At 40.8% G+C, this 17,129-nt stretch overlaps 1 protein-coding gene across 1 annotated transcript in view; it reads right to left on the reverse strand.

Annotated features, from left to right (window-relative positions):
* The window catches only part of BRF1 (BRF1 RNA polymerase III transcription initiation factor subunit), a 687,556-nt gene that overhangs the window by 39,469 nt on the left and 630,958 nt on the right, over positions 1-17,129 (reverse strand). Inside the window, exon 12 of the mRNA XM_053697273.1 lies at positions 3,194-3,245. Within this exon, the coding sequence (XP_053553248.1) occupies positions 3,194-3,245 (52 nt within the window). The remainder of the gene's footprint in view (positions 1-3,193; positions 3,246-17,129) is intronic.

Here is a 17,129-nt window from a genome sequence, read left to right on the forward strand (position 1 = left end):
TGATGATGGACCACAGGTTCTCAATGGGGTTCAGATCAGGTGAACAAGGAGGCCATGTCATTAGATTTTCTTCTTTTATACCCTTTCTTGCCAGCCACGCTGTGGAGTACTTGGACGCGTGTGATGGAGCATTGTCCTGCATGAAAATCGTGTTTTTCTTGAAGGATACAGACTTCTTCCTGTAACACTGCTTGAAGAAGGTGTCTTCCAGAAACTGGCAGTAGGACTGGGAGTTGAGCTTGACTCCATCCTCAACCCGAAAAGGCCCCACAAGCTCATCTTTGATGATACCAGCCCAAACCAGTACTCCACCTCCACCTTGCTGGCGTCTGAGTTGGACTGGAGCTCTCTGCCCTTTACCAATCCAGCCACGGGCCCATCCATCTGGCCCATCAAGACTCACTCTCATTTCATCAGTCCATAAAACCTTAGAAAAATCAGTCTTGAGATATTTCTTGGCCCAGTCTTGACGTTTCAGCTTGTGTGTCTTGTTCAGTGGTGGTCGTCTTTCAGCCTTTCTTACCTTGGCCATGTCTCTGAGTATTGCACACCTTGTGCTTTTGGGCACTCCAGTGATGTTGCAGCTCTGAAATATGGCCAAACTGGTGGCAAGTGGCATCTTGGCAGCTGCACGCTTGACTTTTCTCAGTTCATGGGCAGTTATTTTGCGCCTTGGTTTTTCCACATGCTTCTTGCGACCCTGTTGACTATTTTGAATGAAACGCTTGATTTTTCGATGATCACGCTTCAGAAGCTTTGCAATTTTAAGAGTGCTGCATCCCTCTGCAAGATATCTCACTATTTTTGACTTTTCTGAGCCTGTCAAGTCCTTCTTTCGACCCATTTTGCCAAAGGAAAGGAAGTTGCCTAATAATTATGCACACCTGATATAGGGTGTTGATGTCATTAGACCACATCCCTTCTCATTACAGAGATGCACATCACCTAATATGCTTAATTGGTAGTAGGCTTTCGAGCCTATACAGCTTGGAGTAAGACAACATGCATAAAGAGGATGATGTGGTCAAAATACTCATTTGCCTAATAATTCTGCACTCCCTGTATATGTCTGTTGTCGTTCAGCTAGCTCACAGTAATGCACTGCTGCTCCTTCAACAAAGGATACCAAGAGAATGAAACAAACTTGACCCCCTAAGCTTGAGGTCCCACCCCCAATCTTCCAGCAGTGGAGGGTATTTAAGAAGCGCTGGATGTATGATTCTGTACTAATGATTATAGGTCACACTCACTGCAAAGCACTCTAATAAAGTGGTAGAATTGTGTGGTGGTCTCCATTTCTCCTCTTGCTTCCAGCACACTGGGTCAGGTATGAAGGCTCTACTGACTGCTCAGAGGATCTCATTAAAGGGATATGAAACAAAACAAAATTATTTCACGATTCAGTTAGAGCATTCGATTTATAAACAACAATCTAATTTACTTCTGTTATCAATTTTTCTTCATTCTCTTGGTATCATTTGTTGAAAAGCAGGGACGTATACGTAGGAGCTGGGCCATGTCTGGAGCACTAAAAAAATGCAAATTTGATAATAGAAGTAAATTGGAACATTTTTTTTGGTATGCTCTGTCTGAATCATAAAAGAACATTTTTTTGGTATGCTCTGTCTGAATCATAAAAGAACATTTTTTGGTATGCTCTGTCTGAATCATAAAAGAAAATTTTTTGGTATGCTCTGTCTGAATCATAAAAGAACATTTTTTTGGTATGCTCTGTCTGAATCATAAAAGAACATTTTTTTGGTATGCTCTGTCTGAATCATAAAAGAACATTTTTTGGTATGCTCTGTCTGAATCATAAAAGAACATTTTTTTGGTATGCTCTGTCTGAATCATAAAAGAACATTTTTGGGTTTTATATCCCTTTATAGTTTAGAAAATGTATTTTTCAGCAAATACCAAAACAAGATTTGAAGTTGGAAGACAGCATGATTGTTATGCTACAACAGCCTCAATACAGATCCCACCGTCCCTGGTTCTTATAGGTTTATTCTTCAGCCCCTCGGCACTTCTAGAGAGCAGCAAATACCCATAGGGTAAATAGGACAGGGCACTCAACACAATCCAACTGTGAACCACTAAGGTCCTAAGTACACATGAGCCTTCAGTCGCTTGTAGTGCCCCATAGCAACGCTAACAGGGGCCACACAATAAGCAAGCGAATCAGAGAATGCAAACAACATACGGATGTACACGCTCAGCCTATAAACAAAAAGCACTTTGACATAATTAAGTGAATTGCAAAAATGCTTCTAATCAAAGCTGAACTGTTCTTGTGTGCATCTCAATGTTAACTGCCGTTCCACATTAAATAATATATGACCTATATTTCACAGGAAACGTGATGCAGCAGCTACACCCCTAGTGAGGCCAAAAAGCAAACTAACCTTAAAATGCTGCGAATCAAACAGCTGGTTTTGGTGATTTGCAGTATTTTGAATACCTGGGTTACAGATTTTGCTTTTTGGCACTAGGAAGTAAAAAGCATTATTATGTTTACACAAAAGCAAGAGACGTTTAAAGTCCCTTTAACATATGGTATGTACCCTACACTGTGTTTCATACGAAATATAGAGTTGTACATTTATATATACACAACATGCTAACAAATCAATGTGATCTTGTGACTTTTCTGCAAATTAGTTATCATCCACTGAAAGATTTTAACAAAATTAATTTATATTATAATCAAAGTCAATAGTGTCCATCATTTAATGCTAATTTCTTTGTACCCAGTTGCTTTGTTGCAAATCTAACGGATAAATGTTTGTTTTACACCCACCATACACCAGAGAGCGCAGTAGGTGTTTAGCGTGACCAAGGTCATATGCCTGTCACTACATGCATCTGTCACAAGGACAAGACATGGCGGAGTCTTCACGCATCGCCAGACTAATCAGGCAGCAGGTATTCTTCATGACAGACCCAACACTGGCATCTGTGATCGCTCTCAGACACTGACAGAAACACCACAATCTGCTTAAATGTATATGGAAATGTATCCACCCCAGGGGAATCATTTAATTTTATCACAACATAATGAAGTGCCGGTTTCTGACCCCATATGTTTTAATGTTGTAATTTCCATACAATTTATCTTGTCCCAATCAATTTGATCTGATTTACATGCATTTGTTTTACTTAGCTTCATAGTAACATTTAAACAGAAGCTTACCTGTGTGACTGCTGCCTTTTTATGTGGTTGAGTAGGAACAACAGTTTTTAATCTGAAAGACAAACAAAGAAAGTATAAATGTAATAGATGTGCTCCTGTATGCAGACAGATCAGCAGACCAAATAAATTGTTCCAGTAAAACATTAAAGTACATTTTACCATGTATATAAAAAGAACATGTAAATAAGGTCACATTAAATGATGTGGAACATAAGATAAGATACATGCAAGTCCACATTGCATACCTAGGGATCAGCTGCTCATTGGTCAATGATAAGTGGATAGTATCAGTTTTATTCAGGGAGGGGAGCACACGTCTTTAAAAAGTCAATAATATATTTAAAAAAAAATATATGTTGCAAATGAAAGATAACTAATATGTTTAATATACTGAAGAAAAAATCCCATAAGAACATAAGATCATGTGTGAAAGCGTGACAAACCATAATATGTAAGTGCTCTGTGGTGCACCGTTACCTAACCTAGAGTGCAGCAACCGTTACCTACCGTAGAGTGCCCTGTTACTTCCTGTAGAATGCAACAACCGTTACCTACCGTAGAGCGCAGCAACCGTTACCTACCGTAGAGTGCACCGTTACCTACCGTAGAGTGCGACAACCTTTACCTACTGTAGAGTGCAACAACGTTACCTACCGTAGAGTGCGACAACCTTTACCCACTGTAGAGTGCAACAACCGTTACCTACCGTAGAGCGCAGCAACCGTTACCTACCGTAGAGTGCACCGTTACCTACCGTAGAGTGCGACAACCTTTACCTACTGTAGAGTGCAACAACCGTTACCTACCGTAGAGTGCAACAACCGTTACCTACCGTAGAGCGCAGCAACCGTTACCTACCATAGAGTGCACCGTTACCTACCGTAGAGTGCGACAACCTTTACCTACTGTAGAGTGCAACAACCGTTACCTACCGTAGAGTGCAGCAACCGTTACCTACCGTAGAGTGCACCGTTACCTACCGTAGAGTGCCCCATTACTTCCTGTAGAGTGCAACAACCGTTACCTACCGTAGAGTGCAACAACCGTTACCTACCGTAGAGTGCAACAACCGTTACCTACAGTAGAGTGCAACAACCGTTACCTACCGTAGAGTGCAGCAACCGTTACCTACCGTAGAGTGCACCGTTACCTACCGTAGAGTGCCCCATTACTTCCTGTAGAGTGCAACAACCGTTACCTACCGTAGAGTGCACCGTTACCTACCGTAGAGTGCCCCATTACTTCCTGTAGAGTGCAACAACCGTTACCTACCGTAGAGTGCACCGTTACCTACCGTAGAGTGCCCCATTACTTCCTGTAGAGTGCAACAACCGTTACCTACCGTAGAGTGCAACAACCGTTACCTACCGTAGAGTGCAACAACCGTTACCTACAGTAGAGTGCAACAACCGTTACCTACCGTAGAGTGCACCGTTACCTACCGTAGAGTGCAACAACCGTTACCTACAGTAGAGTGCAACAACCGTTACCTACCGTAGAGTGCAACAACCGTTACCTACAGTAGAGTGCAACAACCGTTACCTACCGTAGAGTGCACCGTTACCTACCGTAGAGTGCAGCAACCGTTACCTACAGTAGAGTGCACCGTTACCTACTGTAGTTGCAGTATATATCCTCTACTGTAATGAAACCCTTTGCAGTAATTTCTTTCATTAGTAAGAGTTAAATATACAATTCACACCATGTACTGCTATTTTACATGATAAGATATGCGATGTCTTGTCCGATTGTGCAACTTTATAGCCTTTCACATAAAAGATTAAATAAAACCACAAAGTTAGAAACTTGATTATCAGCCTGTCCTGTTTTTATATAATATGATGTGAAGTCATCGCCTTTTTTTTCTGTGCCCTGACCTCCTTATAGGACAGCAGCTGCTACCACCCCAGCCATATGGAACATTAAATGACTGGCTGCTATGGTTACATCTGCCTCCCATACAAAGCATGTAGGGCTGATGCAGTAGAACATGCCAGCAGCCAGGGACAGCAACTCTACAGTAGTGGGTGATGCCTGGCTTCCTTAATCTGACTTAACGTGCGTGGAGACCCCAAGTCATATGGAAATGTACACTTTATGTTGCAGATAAATAACAGCCATTTAACCCATTAGCCACCTCTGATGCAAACAAAATGCTGACAACTGGGTGGGAAACTACAGGACTAATAGCTATTCCCCAGTACCATGTGAGACCCCTGGAATAAAACATTTCCAGCATGGCAAGCACAGCGAACCGTAGGCAAAACACAAATGTGCACAATAGTGTACAATAAGTATATTTTATACAAGGAAAGGTCCTGAAAGACAAATTTACCCTGTCACTGTTATAACGCTTAGTTCAGATTCAGTATTGTGCAGGGGAGCGCGCAGCAGATATTCACTGGGGAGAATCTATGCTTAGTGGTAAATGACTTATGCATGATGGTCATAACTGCCCCATCATCTGTAAATGAAATCAAATCATATCTCAGACGAGAATGTTTAATGACGAAGCAAGTAACGCAGCAAGATGGGCGGCTCTAGAGTTTGTGAACTGCGTGTGCCAACAATGGCTGGACGGCGGTACAAGTGTGTGTGTGTGTATATATATATATATATATAAACAAAATAACCACAAACTTAAACTCTTTGGTCTTTTCAGGTTCCTTTACTGTGAAAAGTGTAACGTTTCAGGGACCAAGTATCCCCTACCTCAGACCTTGTTTTTGTGGGAGAGCGTGTGTGTGTATATATATATATATATATATATATATATAATCAATGTAAATATTACCGATTTCTAGTTTGCTGCAATAATCCTGTTAAAAGGATAGCTGTGTTAAAACAGTATTTTGAAGCAAAAAAAAATGAGAATTTGCATATCTTACCCAGAATTCTCTTGTGCATTGGTAACATTGTATATGAGGTATTTCTGGGGAAAAGTGAGCGGGAAATCTTCCCTAGATGTGCTAATTTCCTATGCAAATATTTACACTGATTTAATTTTGAGACATGGAGGATTTTAATTTCATTTTTTTATCTCCCCCCATAATTTTAATGAATTTTGGTTTATATATATATATATATATATATATATACACACACATACAGTATATGCATGTGTTTATGTTTATACTGTACATAGGTGTGTGTGTATATATATATATATATGTGTTTATGTTTATACTGTACATGTGTGTGTATATATATATATGTGTTTATGTTTATACTGTACATGTGTGTGTGTGTGTGTATATATATATATGTGTTTATGTTTATACTGTACATGTGTGTATATATATATATGTGTGTTTATGTTTATACTGTACGTGTGTGTGTATATATATATATATATATATATATATATGTTTATGTTTATACTGTACATGTGTGTGTGTGTGTGTATATATATATATATATATATATATGTGTTTATGTTTATACTGTACATGTGTGTGTGTGTATATATATATATATATATATATATATATATATATGTGTTTATGTTTATACTGTACATGTGTGTGTGTGTGTATATATATATATATATATATATATATATATATATATATATGTTTATACTGTACATGTGTGTGTGTGTGTGTGTGTATATATATATATATATATATATATATATATGTGTTTATGTTTATACTGTACATGTGTGTGTGTGTGTATATATATATATATATATGTTTATGTTTATACTGTACATGTGTGTGTGTGTATATATATATATATATGTTTATGTTTATACTGTACATGTGTGTGTGTGTGTGTGTATATATATATATATATGTTTATGTTTATACTGTACGTGTGTGTGTGTATATATATATATATGTGTTTATGTTTATACTGTACATGTGTGTGTGTGTGTATATATATATATATATGTTTATACTGTACGTGTGTGTGTGTATATATATATATATATGTTTATGTTTATACTGTACATGTGTGTGTGTGTGTGTGTATATATATATATATATGTTTATGTTTATACTGTACGTGTGTGTGTGTGTATATATATATATATATGTTTATGTTTATACTGTACATGTGTGTGTGTGTGTGTGTATATATATATATATATATATATATATATATATGTTTATGTTTATACTGTACATGTGTGTGTGTAAGAAGTCACCATCTTTCAATGCTATTCCTGCTTATCATATTTAAAGGGACATTAATGTTAAAACTTTCAAGATTCAGATAAAGCATGCAATATTATACAACTGTTCGATCAAGACTTAGATAAAGAGGGACATTTGCTAACAGAGGGGAGTTTAAGTCTGCACTTTATATAACTTTCATTTTGCCTTTTATGGCCCTTTAAATGCTCAAGTCATTTTCTACATCTAAAAGGATCATGGGTATTTTTCCTAGAGCACGTCAGGTCTGTGTTGGAGAAGCCACTGATAACACTTTAATCTCTCATGGTCAGTGATTTCTCAGCCCCCGAATGCGATCTTGTTAAGAAACTAATCACACATTCATGCACATATTAAAGTTTACCGGGCAAAAATGAAGATGCCACTCAAATATATTATATTATACTTCGGCTCTGCACATTCTGTAATTAAATGTCTCCCACGTGGCCGCTGAAAGCTCAAGGCTACCGTGGGCTGATGAACGGCGCAAGCATCTCCTGTCACACTCTCTGAATTCATATTTAGTGTCTGGAACTGGACAAATGACTATTTATGTCTCAACCTACACGTCTGTTTAAAATAAACGATTGTGCAGAATACTAATCCTGAAACGCAGTCAGAGCAAAGGGAACTCATTCCCATGAAGAAATGATTTCTATTGAGACTATTACAGGGAACAATGATTCCACTGGCCACGTGTAAGGAGAGTTATTACCTAGATAGTTCATTTATTAACCATGTTCACCGTCACAAATTCCACTGAGGGCTAATGAGAACTTTCTAAACACCAATAGGCCTTATACATTTTTGTAAATTAGAAGAACCATTTTTATAGATAGATCTACACTGGTGCTCTATTTGTCCCATGTCCCTGATAATAGGTCATGCTGTGCTGTGTTATGTGAACAGAGCAACCAGCAAATAGGGATGCCTTGTCCACCTGTCTCTCCCTGTACCCAGGTCACCTTGTCCTCGCCTCTTTCCCTATATCGAGGACACCTCATCCTCGCCTCTTTCCCTACATCGAGGGCACCTTGTTCTCACCTCTGTCGCTCTAACGAGAGCACAATGTCCTTGCCGCTTTCCCTATATATTTCCTTGTATTGGGGATGCCTTTTTTTAACCACTTTCCCCATATCCAGGAAATATGTGTGTCTAAACCTGGAGGACATGTTGTTCCAGCATCTCAACCTGTATGAAGGATGCCTTGTGTCTCAACCTGTATCAAGGATATCTTGCCGTTGTTTCTCTCTCTGTACTGAGGGCACTTGTCAGTGCATCTCTTCCTTTATCAAATGTGCCTTTTGCTTGCATATGTGCCCTCACCTCTTTCCCTGTAATCAAGGGCACCTTGTCCTCACCTCTTCCCTGTCTTGAAGTCACCTTGTCCTCACCTCTTTCCCTGTATTGAGGCCACCTTGTCCTCACCTCTTTCCCCGTAATCAAGGGCACCTTGTCCTCACCTCTTTCCCTTCATTGATGGTGCCTTGTCCTCGCCTCTTTCTCTTCATTGAGGGCGCCTTGTCCTCGCCTCTTTCCCTACATCGAGGGCACCTTGTCCCTGCCTCTTTACCTTTATCGAGGGCACCTTGTCCTCGCCTCTTTCGCTCTAATGAGGGCACCATGTCCTTGCCTCTTTCCCTAAATTGAGAACGCCTAGTCCTCAACTCTTTCCTTGTATTGGGGATGCCTTGTTTTACCCACTTTCCCCATATCCATGAAACCTGTGTGTCTAAACCTGGAGGACATGCTGTTGCTGCATCTCAACCTGTATGAAGGATGCCTTGTTTCTCAACCTGTATAAAGGATATCTTGCCGTCGTTTCTCTCCCTGTACTGAGGGCACTTTGTCAAAGCATCTCTTCCTGTATCATGTGCGCCTTGTCATTGCATATTTTCCTGTATTAAAGACACCTTGTTTTTGTGTCCCAACCTGTATTGAGAACTCTTAACATGTATTGAGGGGGCCTCTTGTTTGTGCATTTATTTCTGTATTGTGTACATCTTATTTGTGTGTCACTGTTACAGGTACATCCATTAAACCCTCATGATCTCACCTACGGTTGTCCAACCAGTCATAACACAACCACGTCAGTCTATAACCTAATTTGTCTAACTGTATCCTTAATGCACAGGTAACTATTTCCTACAAAATTCTAACATGTCAACTGATGTGGTTGTAACCTAGTTACGATTTTCACTTAATCTGTCGGTGCCTTACAAGTAGAAAACATGCTGTCTTGTGTGCCTCGGCATCAGACTCTCTCCTGGGATGTAGGCTGTGGAACTAGAATAAACTGAGAACTGCCTAAAGGACTGGTTTTAACTTTCCCATTACTAACAAACAAAAAACTGTAAATATTCTATATGAGCGGTTTTTCAGCTTCCCTCCAGCCATGCTGTGTGAGGATACTGAACCAACCGTGCACAGAAGGGGTTAACATTTCATACCAATACTTTGATGTCTTCCTTCCCCTGCTGTGCTTTCAACTGGAGTGAGAAGACCTTGAAAGGTCAGGCAAAACAAAGTGGAATTACAGTTCTATCTCACATCATACTGCTGTGCTTATTGACATCATCGTGTGCTCTTCAAATTAATAGGGAATTCAAGGTAACCATTCACCCTTTAGTAGACCATATAAAGTAGACATGTTAAAACATGACCCCTACATTACAAATAAAAGTTGGGTATAATGCAGAGATCCCATAAACAAAGGACAAACGGATAAATATGCTAAGATTAGGACAGCAGTCTTCCTTCAAGTAACAAGCTGAGCATAATTGAATTTGCTATGTACACATTGTATAATGTAAGTAGCGATCCTGTATCGGGCACGTTGGAATGGGCTGCATTATGGCGCTGTGTCAGATTGGGCACTGTCCAGTAACATATAAGCTACGTGGGTCATAAGCCAAGAGTGTTACAGCAGGAAACACGGACCATAAAAAAAGTAATGCAATGAAGCGTAAAAACCTAGCGAGCCTGCTGCGGTTTCATTTAAACAGTACAATTGAGAAGATATCTACTTACTGATGTACACAAGTTTATTACAGCACACATTCTCTGTCTTACCAGAACACACTAGCACTCACAAGTGACCTCTCTAAGCATGAGCACAGCAGAACAGAGACACTCCCAGCCACTCTCTTATACTGTTATATACTGCAGAACAGACACAATCACTGCCTCTCTCTTATACTGTTATATACTGCAGAACAGACACACTCCCAGCCTCTCTCTTATACTGTTATATACTGCAGTACAGACACACTCCCAGCCTCTCTCTTATACTGTTATATACTGCAGTACAGACACACTCCCAGCTTCTCTCTTATACTGTTATATACTGCAGAACAGACACACTCCCAGCCTCTCTCTTATACTGTTATATACTGCAGAACAGACACACTCCCAGCCTCTCTCTTATACTGTTATATACTACAGAACAGACACACTCCCAGCCTCTCTCTTATACTGTGATATACTGCAGAACAGACACACTCACTACCTCTCTCTTAAACTGTTATATACTGCAGGACACACTCCCAGCCTCTCTCTTATACTGTGATATACTGCAGAACAGACACACTCCCAGCCTCTCTCTTATACTGTTATATACTGCAGTACAGACACACTCCCAGCCTCTCTCTTATACTGTTATATACTGCAGAACAGAGACACTCCCAGCCACTCTCTTATACTGTTATATACTGCAGAACAGACACAATCACTGCCTCTCTCTTAAACTGTTATATACTGCAGAACAGACACACTCACGGCCTCTCTCTTATACTGTTATATACTGCAGAACAGACACACTCCCAGCCTCTCTCTTATACTGTTATATACTGCAGTACAGACACACTCCCAGCCTCTCTCTTATACTGTTATATACTGCAGAACAGACACACTCCCAGCCACTCTCTTATACTGTTATATACTGCAGAACAGACACAATCACTGCCTCTCTCTTAAACTGTTATATACTGCAGAACAGACACACTCACGGCCTCTCTCTTATACTGTTATATACTGCAGAACAGACACACTCCCAGCCACTCTCTTATACTGTTATATACTGCAGTACAGACACGCTCCCAGCCTCTCTCTTATACTGTTATATACTACAGAACAGACACACTCCCAGCCACTCTCTTATACTGTTATATACTGCAGTACAGACACACTCCCAGCCTCTCTCTTATACTGTTATATACTGCAGAACAGACACACTCCCAGCCACTCTCTTATACTGTTATATACTGCAGTACAGACACGCTCCCAGCCTCTCTCTTATACTGTTATATACTACAGAACAGACACACTCCCAGCCACTCTCTTATACTGTTATATACTGCAGTACAGACACACTCCCAGCCTCTCTCTTATACTGTTATATACTGCAGAACAGACACACTCCCAGCCACTCTCTTATACTGTTATATACTACAGAACAGACACACTCCCAGCCTCTCTCTTATACTGTTATATACTGCAGAACAGACACACTCCCAGCCACTCTCTTATACTGTTATATACTGCAGAACAGACACACTCCCAGCCTCTCTCTTATACTGTTATATACTGCAGAACAGACACACTCCCAGCCACTCTCTTATACTGTTATATACTGCAGAACAGACACACTCCCAGCCTCTCTCTTATACTGTTATATACTGCAGAACAGACACACTCCCAGCCACTCTCTTATACTGTTATATACTGCAGAACAGACACACTCCCAGCCACTCTCTTATACTGTTATATACTGCAGAACAGACACACTCCCAGCCACTCTCTTATACTGTTATATACTGCAGAACAGACACACTCCCAGCCTCTCTCTTATACTGTTATATACTGCAGAACAGACACACTCCCAGCCACTCTCTTATACTGTTATATACTGCAGAACAGACACACTCCCAGCCACTCTCTTATACTGTTATATACTGCAGAACAGACACACTCCCAGCCTCTCTCTTATACTGTTATATACTGCAGTACAGACACACTCACTGCCTCTCTCTTATACTGTGATATACTGCAGTACAGACACACTCCCAGCCACTCTCTTATACTGTTATATACTGCAGTACAGACACACTCCCAGCCTCTCTCTTATACTGTTATATACTGCACTCACTACCTCTCTCTTATACTGTTATATACTGCAGTACAGACACACTCCCAGCCTCTCTCTTATACTGTGATATACTGCAGAACAGACACACTCCCAGCCTCTCTCTTATACGGTTATATACTGCAGTACAGACACACTCCCAGCCTCTCTCTTATACTGTTATATACTGCAGAACAGACACACTCCCAGCCTCTCTCTTATACTGTTATATACTGCAGTACAGACACACTCCCAGCCTCTCTCTTATACTGTTATATACTGCAGAACAGACACACTCCCAGCCACTCTCTTATACTGTTATATACTGCAGAACAGACACACTCCCAGCCTCTCTCTTATACTGTTATATACTGCAGTACAGACACACTCCCAGCCTCTCTCTTATACTGTTATATACTGCAGAACAGACACACTCCCAGCCTCTCTCTTATACTGTTATATACTGCAGTACAGACACACTCACTGCCTCTCTCTTATACTGTTATATACTGCAGTACAGACACACTCCCAGCCACTCTCTTATACTGTTATATACTGCAGAACAGACACACTCCCAGCCTCTCTCTTATACTGTTATATACTGCAGTACAGACACACTCCCAGCCTCTCTCTTATACTGTTATATACTGCAGAACAGACACACTCACTGCCTCTCTCTTATACTGTTATATACTGCAGAACAGACACACTCACAGCCTCTCTCTTATACTGTTATATACTGCAGTACAGACACACTCACTGCCTCTCTCTTATACTGTTATATACTGCAGTACAGACACACTCCCAGCCTCTCTCTTATACTGTTATATACTGCAGAACAGACACACTCACTGCCTCTCTCTTATACTGTTATATACTGCAGTACAGACACACTCACTGCCTCTCTCTTATACTGTTATATACTGCAGTACAGACACACTCCCAGCCTCTCTCTTATACGGTTATATACTGCAGAACAGACACACTCACTGCCTCTCTCTTATACTGTTATATACTGCAGTACAGACACACTCACTGCCTCTCTCTTATACTGTTATATACTGCAGTACAGACACACTCACTGCCTCTCTCTTATACTGTTATATACTGCAGAACAGACACACTTCCAGCCTCTCTCTTATACTGTTATATACTGCAGAACAGAGACACTCCCAGCCACTCTCTTATACTGTTATATACTGCAGAACAGACACAATCACTGCCTCTCTCTTAAACTGTTATATACTGCAGAACAGACACACTCACGGCCTCTCTCTTATACTGTTATATACTGCAGAACAGACACACTCCCAGCCTCTCTCTTATACTGTTATATACTGCAGTACAGACACACTCCCAGCCTCTCTCTTATACTGTTATATACTGCAGAACAGAGACACTCCCAGCCACTCTCTTATACTGTTATATACTGCAGAACAGACACAATCACTGCCTCTCTCTTAAACTGTTATATACTGCAGAACAGACACACTCACGGCCTCTCTCTTATACTGTTATATACTGCAGAACAGACACACTCCCAGCCACTCTCTTATACTGTTATATACTGCAGTACAGACACGCTCCCAGCCTCTCTCTTATACTGTTATATACTACAGAACAGACACACTCCCAGCCACTCTCTTATACTGTTATATACTGCAGAACAGACACACTCCCAGCCACTCTCTTATACTGTTATATACTGCAGAACAGACACACTCCCAGCCTCTCTCTTATACTGTTATATACTGCAGAACAGACACACTCCCAGCCACTCTCTTATACTGTTATATACTGCAGAACAGACACACTCCCAGCCTCTCTCTTATACTGTTATATACTGCAGAACAGACACACTCCCAGCCACTCTCTTATACTGTTATATACTGCAGAACAGACACACTCCCAGCCACTCTCTTATACTGTTATATACTGCAGAACAGACACACTCCCAGCCACTCTCTTATACTGTTATATACTGCAGAACAGACACACTCCCAGCCTCTCTCTTATACTGTTATATACTGCAGAACAGACACACTCCCAGCCACTCTCTTATACTGTTATATACTGCAGAACAGACACACTCCCAGCCACTCTCTTATACTGTTATATACTGCAGAACAGACACACTCCCAGCCTCTCTCTTATACTGTTATATACTGCAGTACAGACACACTCACTGCCTCTCTCTTATACTGTGATATACTGCAGTACAGACACACTCCCAGCCACTCTCTTATACTGTTATATACTGCAGTACAGACACACTCCCAGCCTCTCTCTTATACTGTTATATACTGCACTCACTACCTCTCTCTTATACTGTTATATACTGCAGTACAGACACACTCCCAGCCTCTCTCTTATACTGTGATATACTGCAGAACAGACACACTCCCAGCCTCTCTCTTATACGGTTATATACTGCAGTACAGACACACTCCCAGCCTCTCTCTTATACTGTTATATACTGCAGAACAGACACACTCCCAGCCTCTCTCTTATACTGTTATATACTGCAGTACAGACACACTCCCAGCCTCTCTCTTATACTGTTATATACTGCAGAACAGACACACTCCCAGCCACTCTCTTATACTGTTATATACTGCAGAACAGACACACTCCCAGCCTCTCTCTTATACTGTTATATACTGCAGTACAGACACACTCCCAGCCTCTCTCTTATACTGTTATATACTGCAGAACAGACACACTCCCAGCCTCTCTCTTATACTGTTATATACTGCAGTACAGACACACTCACTGCCTCTCTCTTATACTGTTATATACTGCAGTACAGACACACTCCCAGCCACTCTCTTATACTGTTATATACTGCAGAACAGACACACTCCCAGCCTCTCTCTTATACTGTTATATACTGCAGTACAGACACACTCCCAGCCTCTCTCTTATACTGTTATATACTGCAGAACAGACACACTCACTGCCTCTCTCTTATACTGTTATATACTGCAGAACAGACACACTCACAGCCTCTCTCTTATACTGTTATATACTGCAGTACAGACACACTCACTGCCTCTCTCTTATACTGTTATATACTGCAGTACAGACACACTCCCAGCCTCTCTCTTATACTGTTATATACTGCAGAACAGACACACTCACTGCCTCTCTCTTATACTGTTATATACTGCAGTACAGACACACTCACTGCCTCTCTCTTATACTGTTATATACTGCAGTACAGACACACTCCCAGCCTCTCTCTTATACGGTTATATACTGCAGAACAGACACACTCACTGCCTCTCTCTTATACTGTTATATACTGCAGTACAGACACACTCACTGCCTCTCTCTTATACTGTTATATACTGCAGTACAGACACACTCACTGCCTCTCTCTTATACTGTTATATACTGCAGAACAGACACACTTCCAGCCTCTCTCTTATACTGTTATATACTGCAGAACAGACACACTCACTGCCTCTCTCTTATACTGTTATATACTGCAGTACAGACACACTCCCAGCCACTCTCTTATACTGTTATATACTGCAGAACAGACACACTCCCAGCCTCTCTCTTATACTGTTATATACTGCAGAACAGACACACTCCCAGCCACTCTCTTATACTGTTATATACTGCAGGACAGACACACTCCCAGCCACTCTCTTATACTGTTATATACTGCAGAACAGACACACTCACTGCCTCTCTCTTATACTGTGATATACTGCAGTACAGACACACTCCCAGCCTCTTTCTTATACTGTTATATACTGCAGAACAGACACACTCACTGCCTCTCTCTTATACTGTTATATACTGCAGTACAGACACACTCCCAGCCTCTCTCTTATACTGTTATATACTGCAGTACAGACACACTCCCAGCCTCTCTCTTATACTGTGATATACTGCAGTACAGACACACTCCCAGCCTCTCTCTAATACTGTTATATACTGCAGTACAGACACACTCCCAGCCACTCTCTTATACTGTTATATACTGCAGAACAGACACACTCCCAGCATCTCTCTTATACTGTTATATACTGCAGAACAGACACACTCCCAGCCTCTCTCTTATACTGTTATATACTGCAGTACAGACACACTCCCAGCCTCTCTCTTATACTGTTATATACTGCAGAACAGACACACTCCCAGCCTCTCTCTTATACTGTTATATACTGCAGTACAGACACACTCCCAGCCTCTCTCTTATACTGTTATATACTGCAGAACAGACACACTCCCAGCCACTCTCTTATACTGTTATATACTGCAGAACAGACACACTCCCAGCCTCTCTCTTATACTGTTATATACTGCAGTACAGACACACTCACTGCCTCTCTCTTATACTGTTATATACTGCAGTACAGACACACTCCCAGCCTCTCTCTTATACTGTTATATACTGCAGAACAGACACACTCACTGCCTCTCTCTTATACTGCTATATACTGCAGTACAGACACACTCCCAGCCTCTCTCTTATACTGTTATATACTGCAGTACAGACACACTCACTGCCTCTCTCTTATACGGTGATATACTGCAGTACAGACACACTCCCAGCCTCTTTCTTATACTGTTATATACTGCAGTACAGACACACTCACAGCCTCTCTCTTATACTGTTATATACTGCAGTACAGACACA

Source organism: Bombina bombina, chromosome 1 (genome assembly GCF_027579735.1).
Source record: "Bombina bombina isolate aBomBom1 chromosome 1, aBomBom1.pri, whole genome shotgun sequence".
Classification (NCBI taxonomy): domain Eukaryota; kingdom Metazoa; phylum Chordata; class Amphibia; order Anura; family Bombinatoridae; genus Bombina; species Bombina bombina.